The 22,400-nt window shown below is 39.8% G+C and overlaps 1 protein-coding gene across 9 annotated transcripts in view; it reads left to right on the forward strand.

The window, feature by feature from the left end:
- Positions 1 to 22,400, forward strand: part of Ssbp2 (single stranded DNA binding protein 2) — a 281,368-nt gene that overhangs the window by 76,209 nt on the left and 182,759 nt on the right. For all 9 annotated transcript variants that reach the window (XM_060377758.1, XM_060377754.1, XM_060377756.1 and 6 more), the window contains one exon: positions 17,287 to 17,359. In XM_060377758.1, coding sequence (XP_060233741.1) covers positions 17,287 to 17,359 — 73 coding nt within the window. The remainder of the gene's footprint in view (positions 1 to 17,286; positions 17,360 to 22,400) is intronic.

Here is a 22,400-nt window from a genome sequence, read left to right on the forward strand (position 1 = left end):
CTTGGTTACGAAGTAACATTCATGGGCAGTATAATTTTGACAGGTATAGAAATGACATTTTGTAGTGTTTTCCTATGTAAGGGACTGAGCTTTAAGACTTTCCTAGTCTTGGTTCCTAGTTTTGAAGGAAGGTGTTTGTTCCCTCGGCTGTATTTTAGTAAGAAGTAGATTGTCTGTTTTAATACTTAGCATGTTGAATTTAAAGTAGATCAATACCTGTCTTTTTTTAATACCTCTCTGTCATTCTGTACAAGCACAGGTATCCATACCCACGCCCCAGTTTTTGTTTTGTTTTGTTTTTTTTGTAAAGATTTTTCTAAAGTGTGTGTGTGTGTTCGGGTGTGAGTAGCCAGGTGTGTGTGCGGAGTGGAAGTCAGAAGACATGAGATATCCAGAGCTGGAGTTCAAGGCCTTTGTGAGCCTCCTGAAAGAATAAGCATTTCTGATCACCTACTTGTCTCTCTAACAAATCCGCAGCCCTGAATTTTTTTTTTTAAAGCACAGATTTTTACCGTTTTTTTTTTTGTTAGTTTTTTTTTTTTAATTGGGTTTATCAATATGCTTCAGAGTGCACTATTCTTTTGGAGTGCCAAATATGTTAGTTATTTCCTTGGTTTTGTTTTCAAATTTGATAATTTTGGTGGAATTTTTTTTTTTCTAAAGTCATTGGGCTTATTTGGTTATTTTCATCTGGATTTTGGAAATGAAGACATTTTAGCTTCTTTTCTTTTACTGACATAGACAGTCATGGCTGTAAAATGCTTTTTGGTATAGCTGACTAGAAATTAATCTATTATGTAAATCCATTTTCTCTCATTTGTTCTCTTTATCTATTGATTCTTATATATAGATCTATTTAAAATTTTTAGATATAAAAGTTATCAATTGGAAATATTTCATCTAAATTTGAAAACAAAATTTGTATCTTTTAACACTGATTTTTTTCATTAAGTTTTTACTTATTAAATATATCTTTTCACAATAATCTAAATATTAATCAGGAAATTCCATCTAGATAAATATTTTTTCACTTAAAATTATACAGAATACAGCTTCATCTACTGTAAGTTGAAGCAAAGTAAAAGATAATCACTACTGGCTAATACTTTCATATGTGAACATATTTCATAAGCCATAAAACACCATATGTGTTTCTATTTACCCTTGTATAAGAATGACGTTTTTCTATTACACCTTGATAATGTAGAAATAAATCTCAATAACAGAATAACTTTTTTTTCAGTTTATTTACTTTATATCCCAAGGGTGGCCCCTCCCTCCTCTATTCCCAGTTTTTCCCCATCCCCTTCTTCTTTCTCCCCCTCTTCCCCTTCCCCCACAAAAGGGGAGCCTCCCCACCCCCTATCAGTCCTCTCCAGAACATCAAGTCACATCAGGACTGAGCATATCCTCATCCCCTTAGGCCAGGCAAGGCAGCCCTAACTGGGGGAAAGTGATCCAAAAGCAGACAATAGAGTTCGTGAATTACAGAATATTTTAGGAACTTTTGTCGTTACTTTTAGAAACAGAGAGGATTTTAAGTGGGCTACCATTGTAACAAACTGTAGATAATTCATTCATTTTATTACTCTTAAAAAAAATCCTGTTTACTCTCTGTTTTTCCGTTAATGCTGTTTCCTCTCTCAGTTAAACGTTTGTTAAAGATTTCTTATAGCCTCTTTCCATATTAAAATCTTGATTTTGTTTTTACTGCCTGCATACCCATTGTATGCTACACTTTATTATTTGTCTTATTTTTAATTGTATGTCTTACCCATTAACAAGTCTGAAAATAGGCAGGATTCCTGTTTTTTTTTTTTGTTTGTTTGTTTGTTTTGTTTTGTCTTAAGTTATAGAAGTCTAGAAGCTTATTAACTGTTGATAGTGGTTAGTATAGTAAATGTATATTTATAGTTTCTTAGGATATTGTAAAATAGTTTTGTTTTTAGTCTTATCAAAATAGCTTTATGCTACTAACTTTTAAAGCTCTGTTGACATACATTTTTTGTTAGTGGTTCTAAATTCATGTTTCATTACTTTATCCAGAGTGGTTGCTTCAGTGTTGTCAAGGGTTGGGGTGCAGTTGACCCATTGCTGATTAAGGACCTGAGTCTGACACTCCCTTCACTCACTCCCCCACCCCACGAGAAACAAACAGTTGGGTGTGGCTATGTGTGTTTATAGTCATCATGCTGGGAGGTGTGGACAGACACTATCCTGACATCAGCTGGACTCGCTGACTGGTCAGCTGTGCCCATTTGGGAAATCAGGCCATTGTGACCCTTTCTCAGTAACAAAGCGGGTGCCTCAGAGGAGCGATGCCCAAGGCTGTCCTCTGACTGCCACATGCATGTATAAGTATGTCCCACAGCATGCAGTCCCTCCAACTCTATGTGTACGCATAGTATGTTATGTGTAAGTAAATTATTTTTATCTTCTAAAAATTCAGAGAAAAATTGCCGATGTCTTTATTAAGGTTGGGTTTTTCTTGAATACCTGCTCACTTCCTTCTGTGGTATTAAAGTTCTGAACTCTGTCTACAAGTTTAAAAATTTCACTAGCTTTTAATTTCGAAGTGTTTTAATTATATCCACCCGTCCTTCCCGACCCAGCAAACTTTCTGTGCATTTTGTTTTTAAACTCAATTTGAGCTGTTCATAAATCCTTGGATAGATTCTTTCTTGCACAGGGATTACAAACACACATGATCACACCTGTTTATTTTTTACATAGTAGATATTGTTTGTGTGTGTGCATGTGAAACACAAGCTCTCAGTCTTGCATGGCAAGATTGCAGTTTGCCAATTGAACTCTGAATCCTTGACAACTCTGAAGCCTTCCCCTGGAGCCTAGTGAACTTACCAGGGACTATACTCCTAAAGAAAACTTTTTGTCCTCCTTCTCTCAGCAGCTATCAGTCTGCAATAGCCCCTCTCCAAAGTGGGGTTTAATCTGGTTAGGGCTTGCACAGGTCTTGTGCAGGCTGTCACAACCTCTGTGAGGGCATATGTGCAGCTGTCCTGCTGTGCCCAACACTTTTTCCTTGCAGTCAGTCATCTGTCACTTGGTTCTAACACTTTTTTGTCCCCTCTTCCTTCATTATCCCTGAAGCATGGCGTCCGGGCCTATGATATAGGTGTTCCACTTAGAGCTGAGCATTCTGCAGTTTCTTATTCTCTGCACCTTGACTATAGTGCATCTCTGTTAGCACCAGCAAAGGCAGATAGAAGCTTCTCTGATGAGGGTTGAGATGCACTGCTCTGTGGGTGTAACGGTAAGTCATTAGTGCTCTGCTTAATGCTGTGTCCATTTAGCAGATTAATAGTCATGGGGTCTCATCTAGGTTCTTGACCTGTCTGGCCAAGCACGTCCGTCTGTACCCTGGAGAGTTGGGCACTGGCATTTCTGCGATGTGCTATGAGGAAACTGTTCCAGAAATCCTCTAGAGAAAACAGAAAGGGGATTTTGAGCACTAGCCTTGCCTAACAGCAATGGGAGTATGTATGCTTAAGTGACAGTGATATTGAAGAAGGCGTAACTAGGTACTTGCAAAATGCACCATAGGTAGCTGAGCACTGGGGCTTGTTCTTAGTGTGTGTTTAGACATTCTTCACGCCTGTTCATGACATCTTGAGTAATATTCTACTGGCTGCTGTGCTACAGTTATTTTTTTTCCCATTCAGCAACTGAATGTCATGTTTAGGTAGTTATCAGTAAAGAAACTGTGGACAGGCGCTTTTGTGTGGACATAAAAGTTCATTTTATTTGTAAAATATCAAGGAGCACAAGTACTAGGGTGCTTGTTAAGAATTTAATCAGTTCCCTTAATTATTTTCTTTAGTTTTTTAAGATTACATTATAATTACATCACTGTATGAAGCAGCGAAACTGTCCCCTAAAGTTGCTGCATAGTTTTCTGTCCCCACTACTAGGCTGTCTCTCTCCCACCTCGCCAGTGTTTAGTATTGTCAGTGCGTTACAGTTAACAGTGCTTTAAGTGACTTACTTCCCCTTCTGTTGACCTCACTGCAAAGTTGAAGTTAAAAACCTCATAGCATCTTTTGGATATATGCCTAGGAGTGGTATAGCTGGATCTTGAGGAAGCACTAGTCCTGATTCTCTGAGAAAGCACCAGACTGATTTCCAAAGTGGTTGTACCAGTTTACATTCCCACCAGCAGTGCAGGAGGGTTCCCCTTTCTCCACAACCTCTCCAGCATATGGTGTCACTTGAGTTTTTAACCTTTGCCATTCTGATGGGTGTAAAGTGAAATCTCAGGGTCATTTTGATTTGCATCTCTCTGATGGCTAAGGACATTGATCATCTCTTTAGGTGTTTCTCTGCCATTCTATATTCCTCTACATTCTCTGTTATCTCTATATTCCTCTATATTCTCTGTTTAGCTCCGTACCCCATTTTTAATTGGATTGCTTGACTTACTGCTTTTAAATTTCTTTAGTTCTTAATATATTCTGAATATCAGCCCTCTGTCAGATATAGAGTTGGTGAAGATCCTTTCCCAGTCTGTAGGCTGTCATTTTGTTCTGATGACTATGACTTTTACTTTACAGAAGCTTTTCAGTTTCATGAGGTCCCATTTATTGATTGTTGCTCTTAGAGACTGTGCTGTTGGTGTTCTGTTCAGGATATTGTAGGTGTTGATTAATATTTACTATCGATATATCTTCTAGTAAAGCTGCTGTTAGTTCTAAACAGCTGTATAACCAAATCACTACACAGAGACTATGATTTATTTAATTAACCTAGAACACAGTGCTGGGCAATAGTTACTCCATCATAAACCTCCAAGCCCTTATAGTTTCCTAACATTTAGATTTCCCACATTATACTTGCTTTTAGTGAAATCTTAGGTCTCCAAGATCTCTCCCTAGCTTGGCTCTCTCTCTCTCTCTCTCTCTCTCTCTCTCTCTCTCTCTCTCTTCTTGCCCTTTCTCCTCCCACTCATTTCCTGCCCTCTGCCTCCTCCTCTCTTTCCTGTCCTCTGGCTCCTCCCATTGCTCAACATTGAACAAGGACATTTGCTCAACCATGTTTGTAGCAGTTTTATTCGTAATAGCCAGAACATGGAAATAACTCAGATATCCACCAATGGAGGAATGGATACAGAAATTGTGGTACTTTTACACAATGGAATTGTGTACTTTTACACTACTCAGCAATTAAAAACAAGGAAATTTGCAGGCAAATGGTGGGATCTAGAAAAGATCATTCCGAGTGAGGTATCCCAAGAGCAGAAAGACACACATGGTATGTACTCACTTATATAGACCTATAAGATAGGATAAACATACTAAAATATGTGCACCTAAAGAAGATAAACAAGAAAGAGCACCCAGAGTAAGATGATCAATCCTCACTTAGAAAGGCAAATGGGATGGACAGGGGAAGTAGGAGAAAACAAGTAACAGGACAGGAGCCTTCCACAGAGGGCCTCTGAAAGACTCTACCTAGCAGTGTATCAAAGCAGATGCAGAGACTCATAACCAAACCTTTGGCAGAGTGCAGGGAATCATATGAAAGAAGGGAGAGTTAATATGACGTGGAGAACACAGGAGCTCCACAAGGACCAAATATATCTGGGCACAAGGGTCTTTTCTGAGACTGTTTCTCCAACCAAGGACCATGTATGGATGTAACCTAGAACCTTTGCTCGGATGTAGCCCATGGTAGCTCAGTAACCAAGTGGGTTTTCTAGTAAGGGGAACAGGGACTATTTCTGACATGAACTCAATGGCAGGCTCTTTGACCTCCCTCCACCCCAAGGGAGGAGCAGCCCTGCTAGGCCACAGAGGAGGACTTTGTAGTCAGTCCAGAAGATACCTGATAAGCTAGGGTCAGATGGAAGGGGAGGAGGTCCTCCTCTATCAGTGTATTTAGAAAGGGGCAGGGAGGAGATGAGGAAGGGAGGGTGGGATTGGGAGGGAATGAGGGAGGGGGCCACGGCTGGGATACAAAGTAAACAACCTGTGATTAATATTAAAAAAATAAAAATTAATTAAAAAAAAACCCTCACAGCAAGCTGCCAACTTCAGAATGTCCTAGGATAACAATACTTAATATTAAAGTATGGTACAGATTTTTACTTTATATTTTCAAATATTTTATTAGTATTTTGTATTATTTTCTCTGTAGCAGTAACTACATTTTCAATAATTTGGCCAAGTCCTTTATTCACAAGTCATTTGCATACTTTTTATTTTGAAGCTAGGATCACTTTTTTGATGGGAAGAGGAGAGCAGTTTTCTTACTTTCTAGTATTGCTATACACACACCATGATCAAATGAGCACACACACACACACACACACACACACACACACACACACACTCACACACTGGTAGTTTGAGAGTGTCCCCTATAGATTTGAATGTTTAGTCACCAGGGAGAGGAACTCTATGAAAGGATTAGGAAGATTAGGCAATGTGGCCTTATTGGAGGAAGTGTGCCACTGAGGAAGCCATTTGAGGTGTCAAAAACCCAGGGCAGGCCTATTCTCCCTCCCCCCACTTTCTCTCTCCTTTTTTCCCTTCTGCCTGTGGATCTGGTGTCGTGTGTGCTGTCATGCTTCCTGCCATAAACTGTAAGCAAATTAAGAGCTTTCTAAGAGTTGCCTTGATCATAGTGTCTCTCTACAGCTAGAGAACAGTGGCTAAGACACAAATATACATATAACAGTTGCAATTAAAGATTAAGAGACTACGAATTTGACACAGAGGGATTAGAGGGAAGGGGAGAATGATATGTGTACAGTACTCATATACGAAATCCTCAAAAAAAAAAAGTTTGCATTTCCGTATGGGGTCAGACAGGAGGGTCCCGAAAGCTTGTTGCTCACCCAGTTTAGGTGAGACAGTGAGATCCAGCTTCATTAGACTCAGTCTCAGAAAGGTGGAGGGGGACAGGTGAAGACAACCAGTGTGAGCATTTGTCCTACACATGTACATGGGCACACATACCTGTGCATATATGTGGACACACATGCTACATACATATACCATCATAGAAAATAAAAGTCAAGAACAATGAAAGCAGATTTTATGAAGCTAGATGTTTATTTTTGCATAAAGAATAAAATCTTGGTTGGACATTTGATAGTGCACAGCACAGAACATCTTTAATATCTGTCAGTGTTGACTGACAGTTTGGTTTTATAATTATCAATGTTGAGAGTATCACCTCACATACATAGTACAAGTGTCAGAAGCATGCTCCGGCCATTTCAGAAATTGTTGGAAATTATTTTATAATACTAAGTCAAAATTTATTTAATTTTTTTATGAAATTGAAAGGAAGTAACTGAAACATCAGTTCTTAAAACCAAGCATTCTAACACAATAAAAATCCAAAAATAAACAAGCTTGATACAAGATACCAAATGATGCTAGGAAATAGGAAACATTTTTGTTCTTATAATTCAAACCATATGATTCTAAAAGCTGTAGAAACTGTGTTTCCCTTCATAACAGGAAGATCTGGAGTCAGGGTGGGGTTGTTGGGAGAAGTGTCTGTGGCACGGTGTATGGCATGGGGAGAGGCACAATGCCATGCTCTCTGTGGCACGGTGTATGGCATGGGGAGAGGCACAATGCCATGCTCATGTTGCTCAGAACCAAGCCTGAGGCAGCCTCAGTAACGCCTGTTCTACTTTTTAAATACACTTTAAATGATTGTATATTCTGAAATCTGTTGTCCAAATCTCTTGTTCCGTATTCACTTAGATAACGTGGTTTGGGGTCACAACCCATAGCTGAAAAAGCCAGGGAACAAAAGGGCCAGATCTGGTCCATTCGCTCCTCCTGTGTGGAAGTTTAGACAGACTAGTTTTGGTGCTAAAATACTGAAACGAACTCAACTACAGTAAACTTCTAATGTTACATGTCACTGTTGGTCTCTGGACACATGGCAACCTGCTCTCTGAGGATAGCATCACATCAAAGAGATCATGGCTGCATTTGTGTATTTTGAGATTCTGCAGCACATAAGAGCCTGAGAATTCCCTTCAGTTTGAATAAGAGTAAGTGCTATTCTCAAGCTCACAGCTCAGCTCACAGATTGGATGGCAGCTTTTTTCTGCTTACTAAATGCTGTGTACACCTGTACTGCACAATGCACCGAGGACCACTTACAAGAGTCGGTTTTTTTCAGTCACCCAAGTGGATTCCAGGGTTTGAACTCAGATTGTGACACTTGCTTCTGACACTTGTCATCAGATTCTGACACTCAGGTCATCAGATTGAATACCAAGATGTCTGGGCCGTCTTGGTGGCCCTGGATGGAAGTTTTATTTAAATTTTATGAGTAATTATCTTTGCACAACCATTGATTAGTTGTTTAAATTAATTCTTAATGGTTTTATCTTTGCACTTTGCAGTGTTCCAAAGTTGTTATTAAACATGTAATTTTTAACTTGCCTATCTCAGCAGGCAAGTGATTTCTGTTTCTGGGCACACCTAATCTTGTATTGCTTGCTTCTGTTCTCAGCATGAAACAGTTGCAAAACAGAAAGACACACCTTTCATTTGTGTCATTTTCTGTGCCAACTAATACTGAGAATATGAGAAATAGATGTTTTTAGTATGACTTAAGGAAAGCTTGGTTTTGGCATTATTGTGGTTTCACAGTTTTTGACACTTGAGATCTGTTTTTTTTTTTTTTTTTAGCCTAACTGTTAATGATGAGGAAGTTTAAAAAGACAATGTTAGAAACAGATTTCTAACTTTTCACACCTCCTTAACACCAGGTTGCAAGTGCTATTAAACATTTGATCAGGCCGATGGAGTTTCACTGCTAATAACTAACTGCTTACAGTCGCATGAGTAGCCTTTCAGTGGCTGGCAAATGCCACTGTACTCTGCCTGTACTCTGACAAACTATTGGCGTGTCATCACCCAGGAGTTACATTTGGACACTGATATGTGTCATTGGTCAACACTGGGATTATATAGTCTTAGGAGGGGAAGTGTCTTTTCTCCACTCAACATGAATTTGATAGACACATAGTATAATTTGTTCTTTTTGAAAAATAATTTAAAAATGTAAATTGTGATTATCATAAGCTCCTCCCTCCAGAATCTTGGTGGTATGGATGACAGGTCTTGGCTGCTTTGAAGCAGAATAGAGACAATGAGAGGGTTGAGTGGGTCCCTCTTTTGGCTCTAAGGAAGATGGGATGTGTAGCTTTACTTGAGACGATTCAGGAGCTCTTGGTGGAAGGTATTGGTCCTGATGGTCAAAAGTGGTATCCTCATGGAGACTGAGCTCATAATCGGCCACATCTGAGCAGGGGTTCCAGGTCCTCTCTATGCATGGGCCTCCATTGGTGCATCAGTCTCTGCAGGACCCCCTGGGCTCAGATTCTTGGTCACCTTGTGGGGCTTCTGTCCCCTTAATGTCTCTTTATTCCCACCCCTCTCTTCCTCCATCAGACTCCCTGCACTCTGCCTAAAGTTTGGTCCTGAGTCTCAGCATCTGCTTCAATCCCCTGTTGGGCGAATCTTTTCATAGAACCCTTAGAGGGCTGTACTCTAACAAACTTTTGTCATTTTATCACCCAGGAATTACATTTGGACACTGATATGTGGCATTGGTCAACACTGGGATTATATAGTCTTAGGAGGGAAAGTGTCTTTTCTCCACTCAACATGAATTTGATAGTAGGCTCCCATCCTCTTTCCTGTCTTCCACTGCTTCTGATGTCTATCAGTCTCCATGTGGATCTCTGAGTGAGGGGAGCAGGGGCTGTCTCAGTCATGAACTCAGTTGACTGCTCTTTGATCACTCACTCCTGATAATACGGTCTTGCCAGGCCACAGAGGAAGAGGATCCAGGCAGTCCTGATGAGACTTAGCAAGTTATGGGCAGATGGCAATACTGGAGAACTCCTCCTTTCAGTGGGTTAGGGGTAGGGGATGGGGGAAAAAGTGAGGACTGGGGGAATTGAGGGAATGGGCTTCAATCTAGATGTATAATGAATAAATTGTGAAGAAAAAAAATTAAAATTAAAAATTAAAAAACATGCTATCCTTTGGTAGTATTCTTTGAAAATTTGGTATCCATTGGCAGCATTCTTTGATGATTTAGTGCCTGGAATCTGGAGGCATCAATCAGGAATAAGCAAGAACTGAAGACACAAAGCTAAATTAAAACAGTAAGAATCAGGTTAGGGTATGATGTCTCCAAAACAGTTTGTTGAACTCTCAAAGAACTGATCCTCATTAGTCATTGAGAGGGGCAGAGGATGCTGAAGGAAGACTCCCTTGTGAAGTGGGTGTTTGAGATCCCCTTTGAAGAGAGAATGTTCGGTCCTCACTCAGGGGGTTTACTGTTTCATGAGAAAACCTGTTCTTCAATGCTTTTCTGGTCACTGATACTGGGATTTAAGGTCTAAGCATGGGAAGTGAGAGATTTTTTTAAAAACATAGACCATAGAATACGACTACTCGTGACTTTTATAAAATGTCCTTCAGAAAACAGCCTGCGGTCCTTTGAGAGTCCCTCATCTTGCTCTATTTTTTTTTGAAAAAGAGTAAGAAAGAGGGAAATTCTTAGTTCCTTTTGATGTTTTTTAAAAATAAAAATAACAAAACACATGAAATATACAGTAATGTATGAATTATTTTTTTTAGTTGTCTTTTATGTAGAGATTTGGAATTAACAGGAAGGCATTATCTCCGTAATGTCCACATAGTGGAAATGTACATTATCTTATTGAAACCAGATGTTAAAAATATTTTTATGAGCTCTGAGAATTTTACTCGTGTGTTTTAGTGATCTGTCCCCATCACCTCCACCCACACCGCCCGGCTCTGCCTCTGCCTCTGCCTCCCTCACTACTTTATGTTGTCTTTCTAAAGAAGTCACCAACTGCACTTCTAGCTGTCCCTATACTCAGGGACGCAGGGCCACCACTTACAGAAAACTGATTCTGTCCCCCAGAAAACAGCAACTATCCACAGATCCTCAGAGATGGGGTTTGGGGAGCCCCTCTCTCCATACTAGAAGGTTGACTGGGTTGATCATGTGCACGTAGCAACAGTTGCTGTGAATTCATGAGTAAAACACTCTTGTCATGCTAAGAAAACATTGTTTTGCTCTAGTGCTTTCTGGCCTCTGGCTCTTATGATCCTTCTGTCCCCTCTTCCATGATGGTCCTTCGTAGAGGATGTTATGCAGATCCTATATTTGTGGCCGAGCACTCCACTGACTCTAAGTTGTGGGTTTCTATTCTACATTAACCAGCATCCATAAAGAAATATTTCTGAACAATCTGGGGTTGAGAGATACAAATTCATAGGGCAGCTGGATGCTATGATTGTTTAGCAGAGAAATATTAGTAGATTCAGTCTTGGGACCTGTATGCCTCCCCAACTCTGAATTTTTGGGCACAGTTACAGGTGTTTCCTCAGGTGAAGTGGGCCTTAAATCCAATTAGAAAGTAGTTGGTTGCCCATGATGTTTGTGGCACCGTTGCACCCATGTGCAAGCCCAGCCATATGGGTCATTATTGTATTCACAGCTGGGTAAGACAAATGATGACCTTTCTTCTACTAGCCTCGGCAGCACCTTTTCTAGCACTGTGAAAACTAGCTAGCAGGGTGGATATTTTTGTTGTCTGTACCACTTGATTTCCTTATGTCCTGTGACCAGTGTGCATAGCAAAAAGACACAATTGTAAGTGTTCCGAGGAGATGCTATGATAAAATTGGCACCTAAGTGAAAATCCTACATTTCTGCCCTTGAATGCCTTGAGAGGACAAAACCAGTGATTCCCTAAGTGCCTTATATATGCCTGATCTAAAAGAAGCGATTAATTAATCAATCAATCAATTAATAAGTATTTGCTGGATACCTACTCTTTTTTGGGGGGGTTAAGCAGTGATAGAAGTCTATTTTTAATTATTTAATTATTTTTATTTTTATTAATTACAATTTATTCACTTTGTATCCCTCCTGTACTTCCCTCCCTCCTCCCCACCCTCCCTGTTCCCCACCCATGTCCCTCTCCCAGTCCACTGATAGGGAGGTCCTCCTCCCCTTCCCTCTGATCCTAGTCTATCAGGTCTCATCAGAAGTGGCTGCATTGTCTTCTTCCCCTCAGGGGTTTGTGATCAAAGAGCAGGCCAATCAGTTCATGTCAGAGACAGTCCCTGTCCCCATTACTATGGGGGCCACTTGGATACTGAACTGCCATAGGCTACCTCAGTGCAGGGGTTCCAGGCCATCTTCATGAGTGGTCCTTGGCTAGAGTATCAGTCTCAGAAAAAACACCTGTGCCCAGACTTTTTGGATCTGTTGTTCTCCTTGTGGAGCTCCTGTCCTCTCCAGGTCTTACTATCTCCGACTTCTTTCATAAGATCCCTGCACTCTGCCCAAAGTTTGGCTATGAGTCTCAGCATCTGCCTCGATACCCTGCAGGGTAGAGCCTTTCAGAGGCCCTTTGTGGTAGGCTCTTGTCCTGTTCCCTGTTTTCTCTCTCCTCCAATGTCCATCCTCTTTGCCATTCTGAATGGGGATTGAACATCTTAGCCAGAGTCCTCCTTCCTGATTAGCTTCCTTAGGTGTACAGATTTTAGTATGTTTATCCTATATTATATGTCTAGTATCCACTTATGAGTGAGTATATACCATGTGTGTCTTTCTGCTTCTGGGATACCTCACTCAGGATGATCTTTTCCAGTTCCCACCATTTACCTGCAAATTTCATGATTTCCTTGTTTTTAATTGCTGAGTAATATTCCATTGTGTAGATGTACCACAATTTCTGTATCTATTCCTCAACTGAGGGTTGTTTCCAGATACCATCCGGATTGTTTCCATCTCCTGGCTATTAGAAATAAAGCTACTACAAACATGGTTGAGCAGATGTCCTTGTTGTGTACTTGAGCATCTTTTGAATATATGCCTACGAATGGTATGGCTGGATCTTGAGGAAGCACTCACTGTTCCTAGTTGTCAGATTGATTTCCAAAGTGGTTGTATAAGTTTACATTCCCACCAGCAATGGAGGAGGGTTCCCCTTTCTCCACATCCTCTCCAGCATGTGGTATCACTTGAGTTTTTGATGTTAGCTGTTTGGATGTGTGTAAGGTAAAATCTCAGGGTTGTTTTGATTTGTATTTCCTGATGATTAAGGACGTTGAACATTTCTTTGTTTCTCTGCCATTCGCTATTTCTCTATTGAGAATTCTCTGTTTAGCTCTGTTCCCCATTTTTAAATTGGATTACTTGATTTGTTGCTGTTTAACTTCTTTAGTTCTTTATATGTTTTGGATATCAGCCCTCTGTCAGATATAGGATTGGTGAAGATCCTTTCCCAGTCTGTAGGCAGTCGTTTTGTTCTGAGGACAGTCTCTTTTGCTTTACAGAAGCTTTTTTTATTATTATCAGTTTTTACAATTTATTCAATTTGTATCCAGGCTGTGTCCTCCTCCCTGGTCTCCTCCTAATCCTACCCTCCCTCCCTTATCTCCTCCCATGCCCAACCTCCCTCCCTCATCTCCTCCCATGCCTCTCCCCCAGTCTACTGATAGGAAAGGTTCTCCTTGTCCATCTGATCCTAGCCTTTCAGGGCTCATCAGCACTGGTTGCATTGTCTTCCTCTGTGGCCTGACAAGGCTGCACCCCCCAGGGGGAAGTGATCAGAGAGCCTGCTGCTGAGTTCATGCCAGAGAAAGCCACTGCTCTCCTTACTGTGGACCCCACTTGGATACTGAGTCTATTGGCTACAGCTGAATCAGGGTTTTAGGTCCTTGGTTGGGGTATCATTCTCTTCAGGACCCCTGAGGCTCAGTTATTTTTGTCTCTGTTGGTCTCCATTTGGAGTTCCTGTTCCCTCCAGATCTTTCTATCTCCCCGTGAGGTAACCCAGAAGCAGAAAGACACACATGGTATATACTTACTCATAAGTAGATATTAGACATATAATATAAGGTAAACATATTAAAATCTGTACTCCAAAGAAGCTAAATAACAAGGAAGACTCTAGGGAAGATGCTCATTCCTTATTCAGAAGGAGAAATGTGATAGGCATCGGAAGCAGGAGAAGACAGGGAACAGGACAGGATCCTACCAGAGGGCCTCTGAAAGACTACTGATTTAGGTATTGAAGCAGAGGCTGAGACTCATAGCTAAACTTTGGGCAGAGTGTAGGATGCATTAAGGTACTGGAAGTAAATAAACTCAGTCACTATGGTCATGGTAGTTTATTGTAGGAGATAGGGGTCACTTTTTTTTCTAGAGCTATAATTCTATATGGTCTCTACCTAATTATGAATATATAACCCAAATAGTTTTAAAATTATAAATAACAATTATTTAAATTTCAGGCTTTGTTTATTTGAATGATTTTTCTTGCTAAATAAAAGAAGGCAGCAAAATGGAAACAGAATAATTTGTCATCACTGAATTAAAATAAAATGAAGGATAATTTAAAAATATTAAATTTTTAATATTTAACCATGAATCCTTGATAGGATTTTTCATTCATCAGAGTAGTGTCAAGAGAAAGAGTTACATCTACTTATTGCAGTGGCCTTTTACTACAAAACTGTTGTTTTTATATATTTAAATTATATTTAAGTCATTAACTTAAACACTCAGTTTATATATTATGAAAAGTACTTAAATTTCTGAAATACCATAAAAAGAAAACAAAAATGTTAGTTCAAAGCTTATACCTTTCAAATATTAGTAAATTTAGTATTCTTAAAATTATCCTGTTTGGTCAAGCTGGATCTTCTTGTTGCTCTGGTATGTTTGGTGATCTTGCTATGTTGTGACTTACCTGGACAGATGGAGAAATGTCATTCTCTATATCTTGAAATAGTAGTCTTCAGACGTATCTTTTATTGCAGAATCTGTCTGCCAGAACTGTACTGGCTGGTTTTATGTAAGTTTGACACAGGCTAGAGTCTGAGGAAAGGAGGGCAACTTAGAAAGTGGCTTAATTAGTGATTGATGGGCGAAGGCCCAGCCCTGTGTGGGTGGCACTGTCGTAGGGCTGGTGGCCTGAGTTCTGTAAGACAGCAGGCTGAACAAGCCATAAGGAGCAGGCCAGTAATTGGTACTCTTCATGGCCCTTGAATCAGGTCCTGCCTCTGGTTTCCTGCCCTACTTGAGCTCCTGTCCCGACTTCCTTCAATGCTGAATAGTGATGTGGAAGTGTAAAACAAACAAACCCTTCCCTCCCCAAGTTGCTTTGATCATGGTGTTTCATCACAGCAGCGATAGCCCTGAGACAAGATCTCTTAGATATTCTTATTTTAGTGTTTTCAGTGCTGTTATTTGGGGGAGCTATTGGGAAGTACAGAGTGTCTGTATCTAACGCTGAAAGCTCCTGCTACTCGTGTGGGCTTCAAAAGAGCAGGGAGCACAGGTCCCCGAGCCAGAATTATAACAGAATTCCTCTGTGGATAGCAGAAGCAAAGTATTCTTCCACTTGAAGGACTGAGGAAAGAGACTCAAAGAAACTTTTTCATTTTTTAATTATTTTTAATGTGAACACAAGATCCATAAAAGCAGATGCACAAGGTGAATTTCACTTTGGACACAGTCAGTACAAATGATGGGGAAAGAGTTGTGCTTTGTTCTCACGGTGTCTGTTCCCCACAAGCCCATCATGCACCTCTGCTTCATTTGGGCTCCTTCACATTTCTCACAAGTGGTAAAACAGCCTTTCCCTTGGCCCTGTCTCTTGCCTGGTGGGCTTTATACCCAGGGCATTGTAAGCCACAAGAAACTTCAGGAAACTGCATTTCTTCTCATGTATCAGTCAGGCATCTGGCCACAAGCGGACAGATTTGAGGCTTCACATATATCCAGAAAAATATTCCCCTTTCAAAGCGAAATTCCCTGCCATAGTCAGTGCATCACATGGGTGTGGCTCATGGCAGGGCACACAGGAGATGTGTGTTCAGTGGGTGTTCAGGGGCACTAGTAGGAATGTTTGCTTAAACTGCAGGCACATTGCAATTCCTGTATTCCCTGGGGTGTGCTCTGGGTGAGCCGCCTTGCATGTGAATATGGCTTCCGAAAGAAGCTGCTCCATCCGCCATGCATGCTAGCTAGGAAGAGCACTAGGCAGTGGCCTGAGAGCGTATTACGTTCTCAATTGCACTATGTACTCACTGCCACTGACACGCATTCATCTGTGAGCAATTTTGTGAATGCTTTCTCGGTGGTGCTTATGGTTCTCAGAAAAATACTTGTTGATTTTGAAGTGGAGAAGTAGTTAAATGGACAGAACAACTTCACTTTCATAAGATTTCTTTTTTTTTTTGCGACTGATGCTTGGCATGTCTTCATGGGAATGAAGAGCATTATCACTTTTGCAAATGCCAGAGTCTTTAATGATCAAAATTCCCTTGGCAAGAAAAGTGGTGTAGCCATACAGAATTGTGGTTATTGTTACATTGCATTGTTTATGGTAAACCTGGTTCAGTATTGGTAAATATACTGCAGTGAAAGCTGAACTGTTGTGAGATATCTGGGCATCTGCCCAAGATATCATTAAAATACTGCCTTCGATTCATTGGGTTTGTGAATGGTATTTTAACAGCTCAACTGAAATTGAGCCAGTTTAAAAGTTCTGAAGCCACAAGATAAGGAGATAGTATAAATGTATAGAACACACTCAACATTCTGTATTTGAATAATAAATTTATATGTAATTTTGTGTTAGCCTTTAAGCTGTAAGTCCCTAAAAGATTAATATATTAACTTTGAAGTTTGCATAATGCTGTGATTAGCAATACATATGAATACCTTGTAAACTAAAATATTGATTGGTCTAATAATCAAATCTAAAGATGAAGGTAGAAGCTTCTAAACAAGTGTTAAAATTGATTCAAAACACAAGTTTTGAGCTGGGTATATACTTAGGTGGGTTAACAATACACTTCACCAAAAAGGTTGAAGGTAATAAAATCCAATCAATTCACATATTTTATTTATGAAAGAAAGTTTTACCTTAAAATGGAATTTAGGAATTATTAAATTTTGGTTTTAAACTATTTATTATATTAAGTATAACAAAGAGAATATTTGGACATTGAGATGATTGAAGAAAACAATATATGTGTAATTTTTTTTAAAAATAGAATACCTTGTATAATTAAATTTCTTTCTGAACATAGACATTCTTATTGAAAGGTTGTGGGCAAAGGTTTATTTTCTATCACTGTTAGTGTGTAAGTATCTTTAATGTAGAATGATGTGTACAAAGTAGATCTTAAAATAGCCTCTCAGTGAATGTTTTGTCTTTTTCAGGTTAGCACTCTACGTATATGAATATCTGCTCCATGTAGGAGCTCAGAAATCGGCCCAAACATTTTTATCAGAGGTATGTTTTATATATTTTCTGCATTAAATTTGCTATATAAATGAATGCAAATATATTGGAATGGTGGTTTATATAGTTGTTATGTAGTAAGTGCTTGGTTATCATTTTGCATAATATAATCTTTGTAGATTTTTATGTAAGTACTTTTAGCATCACTAGATGCCTTTTTTTGTGTGTAACTCAACCAATAACATCCTAGTAACTTCTAACCATTTATTCCCTTAGAAAGTTAGCTTAACATGGCAATAATAATCAAGAAAGCAAATTTGCTTTAGAAGCTTTCACTAGGTCTGAGGAGATGGCCCAGTTAGTTTAAACTCCAGAACATACACCAAAATCTGATGGTGGTGTGGGTGTCCATTTCTGTTTCCAATGGTGGTGAAGACAGGCAAATAGATCCCTGGTGCTCACTGGCCAATCATCCCAGCCTCTTGTCTCAAGTAAAGCTGAATGAGGGCCAGTGAGATGGCTCTTTGGGTAACTTCTTGTCAACATGCCTGATGATCTGAGTTTGATCCCTAGGACACAATTGTGGAAGAGAAGAGGCTCCCTATAAGTTGTCCTCTGAGTGCCACACAAATGTGGCAGCTTGTGTCCACACACGCACGGACACATACATGGATGCACACACACATTAATCCTCATTCTTGCTTGTATTTCTGACAGTATGCTATGTTAACATTGTTTACAATTCTTATAATGTGGATTTGTTTGTTTTGTTTTTTTTACATGAATAAGAGTTGATTTTTCTGAAACATTTTTGATAATCTTATTTTAAGCAGTGGGCGTGCTCTCTTCCTTCACTGTCGTGGTTCACTGTTATTGTTAGAAACAGGCTGACCTCCTGCGTGGCATCCCACCTGCCTCAGCCTCCCGAGTGCTGCGCCTCCTCCCCCTTCCAGCTCTCAGCCTGATCTTCTGTGCAATAGAACTCTGGAAGGATGTGTGGATGCTCAGTTCTCTTACTTAGTGGGAGTACCATGCACCAAGGTGTATTAATTTATCATTTCGAGTTATTATGAGAAATTTGTAAGACACATCACATTTTTGCTATTTTTTAATGGGAACATAATTAACTTGGGGTCACACAGGTTAGTGAGTATGGAACTAGAATTCAAATTGTCTGTTATTTCCAGAGTCACTGGTCTACACTTGTGTGTGCAGGAAACTCATTGCTGATATTGCTTCCAGTGAGGGATAGCTTATTAGTGATCCCTTTGCTCTCAAACAAATGAATACATTAACACACAGCACTATGACCCTGTGGTGGCCATTCTAATTCAAACCACCACAAATACCAAGTAAGGAAATCAAAGACACCAAAAGATTAGAAGACCTCCCATGTTCATGGATTCTCAGTCTCAGTATATTGAAAATGGCTGTCTTACCAACGATGATCTTCAGAAGCAAAGCAGTCTCCATCAAAATATAACAAAGTCCTTCACAGAAAAAAGAAGGAATGCTAAAATTCATAGGAGAGCATATAAAACCCTAGATTGTGAGAACAATCTTGAGAACAAAAACCAAACAAACAAACCAAAAAACAGTGCTGGAGATATTAAAGCACACAATTTCAAGTTATATTATAGGTCTGTGATAACAAAAATACCATGGTCCTGGCACCATAGATAGGTAGATCTATGAAATACAGCACCCAAAAATTAAATCCCTAAAGGTACAGTCACTCTCATTTGATCATCATGTAAAAAAAACATACATTGAAGAACAGGAAACCTTTCCAAAAATGGTGCTGATAAATTTGAATCCATACACAGGGACATGAAACTAACTTCCCTGTACCCTGCAAAACTCAGCTGCATGTGTACCAAGACCTTAATCTGAGAGTTCAATGCTGTTGCATGCAAGTATCAGAAAAACAGTCTGAGTCAGAGGATAGATAAAAGTGTTCTGTAAAACTCCAGAATTCAGAAAATAACACCCAAGAACTGTCAAATGGGATCACCTGAAATGAAAGAGCTGCTGTATAGTAAACATTCAAGTGAAAAGATATCCTGCAAACAGGAGAGAAATTTACTGGCTGTACGTGTAACAGAGGTTTAATATCCAGAGTATGTGAAGACCTCGAAAACTGCAACACCAAAAGATTCCCCAAACACCTCAACTAATAAACAAGCTAATGAGACAAATATCTCAGAGGATGAATCACAGATGGCTAATATCATAAGAAAAACTGTTACATGCTTAGTAATCATGTTAGAACTACCCAGAAATGCTATGTCACCCTAGAGTGGCTAAAGACAAATTTAAAATTCTAGCGAGTATGTGGGTAATCCGGAACCCCGACACACTACTAATTGGAATGCAAATTAGTCCAGTCACTGTGGAAATCACTATGGAAGTGTCCCTCAGAGCTAAATACAGAGCTAGCGTGTGGTTCGCTGGACCCTACTGCATCTGTGCCTGTAGAGCTCTAAGTCAGCGCACCGCGCAGGCACTTGTACCTCCCCGTCTACTGCAGCACCATTTGTAATAGCCAAGTCATTTCGGCATCCGTAAATGGAAGGATAAAGAGAACATGGCAATGTGTGCAGTGAAGTTTTATTCAGCCATAAAGAAGGATATAATCCTGTTATTTTCTGGGAAAATGGATACAGCTTGAGATCATACTGAGTAAAATAAGCCAGACTGAAAAAGGTAAATATGTTTTCTTTCATTTGCAGATCCTAGACTTCATGTAGGATATAGAAGAGTGTACACACACACACACACACACACACACACACACACACACACACCATTAAAGCAGAGGGGAGCCTGGGTAAGGAAATAGACTAGGTTGTAGGATGGGGAGGAAGATGTGGTCAAAGCATGTGATATACTTAAGAGAAATTGTTTTGATGCCTAGCACTCTGCACAATGGAATACAGCAGCAGAGAGGAGAAGGAGGGGGTCATATCAAAGGAGATTTTATCCCTAGTTGTAGATTATCTACATTATATCATTGTTTGTATCCCTTTATGATTGTTTAAAAACAGTAGAAAATGCATTTTCTTGAGTGTTCTGAATTTAGAAATGGCAGCTTGGAGTGTGTGATACTACTTTTCTGAACACATGCTAAGGTTCTTGATAATTTCAGTTGGTTATATTTCAATAACTCTCTTTCTATTCCCTTACATTGTAAGTGTCTGTAATATCTATTGCTTGTGTTTGCTGTGTTACAAGGCTCTTCTGGACAATGCTCAGTGATTAATCCTTCTCCTAAATCCTTCTCGTCATGTACTTTAGATGGCACCACTTACTAGGAAAGCTTTCTCAGGGCTGTCTGTCTAAGGTGTTATTGCAGCCTGCAGGGACCCACACAGGAAGGAAGTTTTCCCATTAGCTTCTTGACGAGTGAGCCCATGGAGCTTACAGTAAGAGAATAGCATCAGTAGCTCTGTACTTGGGTGTCCATGTTACCTTGAACCTTGACTGTAGACAGGACGGAGAGGAGAGAAATGCCTGATTAGTGTTTCAGAGCTCTGCCCTGCCTACAACACACACAAACTTAGAGGGTGCTCACTGGAGAAGGACTGTAACCAGCTGTGTATGACTGTTCTCTGAGCTGTTCTTTTTACATTGTTTCTATTATTTTTGTAGTTTCCGTGTTTTTTTCCTGCTTTTGTGGACACAATAGTTAAATATAATCTCATGTGTACATGGATATGTCATTGTCTATCACTTGATGACCTATAGTAATCTGGTATTTGAGCCCTAAGCTCTCATATTGTAGGCTCCAAGTCTCCCCTGTCACCATGAACTTTAGTGGAGGTGCGTTGGCTGCTGCTTGTGCAGCGTTTTCTTGTTCCTGTTGAGTATTCCAACCCATTCTGCTACAGCAGCTCATCCCTTCTCAGTGCCCACAGTTTGGTTCCCTGCAGAGTTTCTAAGCTCCATTAACTCATTGCTTTTGGATGTAAGAGTTTCTTACTGAAAGTCAGGAAATAACTAAAATGACTAAGGTTTTTGTGGACAGGAATATTGGTTAGAAACAACTGATACTGGTTGTGGTTTTTGTTTTTTTCCTTTTGCCACAGAGAATTCCCACCAGCTCTTCTCCTGAGGCTGCACTTTGCCTTCTGACTTGTTGAAGCCCTGCAGTTTTCTGTATTGTCTGTTACAATTCCTCCCAGACATCCTGAACTTCTTGTTGAAATATAATTTGTAACTTAGAAATACTGTTTTTCTTACACAGAATACTGAATATTTTGGGTTTTATTTGAAATTCTTTCTTTTTATAACCTCCAATGATGTTTAGAATAGAACCCCAAACAAAAACAATGAAGAAACATTGATGAGTTTCCCCCGTTGAAAAGAAGATATGTGTGTGTGTATACATAAATAATACATAAACTCATGCATATGTGTGCATGTATATGTCTTCTTTCTAAGCAAGGTGGAGCTGCACTGGGGCAGCTTATGGAAGGCCATTAACTCATTCGTCTGGACTGTGCGGTAGGCTCCCCGCAGTCACATGTCACTGTGGAGGCCTGAGATGTGGCAGGGACACCTGGGAAATGCTCTGCCAACTTAATTTAAATTCGGGAGCCATACGTGACTAGAACAGAATGGTTTAGATTATTCACCCCTAAGCACAGTCAAATTTTCCTTCTATTAAATTTCTTTTGTTTCAATATTTAAGCATTTTTACTTTAGGTGTATTTCTTTTCACTTCGTTTGACATGTGGACGTATTTATTAAATACCTGAGAAAATTAGTGGGGCAGCACATTCTATCTAGATTAGAAGTCTCAGGGATTTTATTTGAGAACGAATTGGATACACCTGATATTCACTCAGGGACTGCTTTTATCCTTTATGTTAAATTTTTAAAAATTGGTTCATATTCAAAAAGTATGAAAGACTTTAGGAAAACATAAAAAGGTTTAGGGCCCGTGAGCTTGAGACTATTGGTGCACTCGTGGAGATGTTCTTGAAGGGGCTTCAGTGTGTTAAAAAGGTGCAATGGTGCCAAGGCCAGAGGTGTTGCTGGCCGGGCTGAGGAGACAGAATGGCTGGTAGGTGTTTGTGACCTGCATGAG

This window comes from Meriones unguiculatus, chromosome 2 (assembly GCF_030254825.1).
Source record: "Meriones unguiculatus strain TT.TT164.6M chromosome 2, Bangor_MerUng_6.1, whole genome shotgun sequence".
Classification (NCBI taxonomy): Eukaryota; Metazoa; Chordata; class Mammalia; order Rodentia; family Muridae; genus Meriones; species Meriones unguiculatus.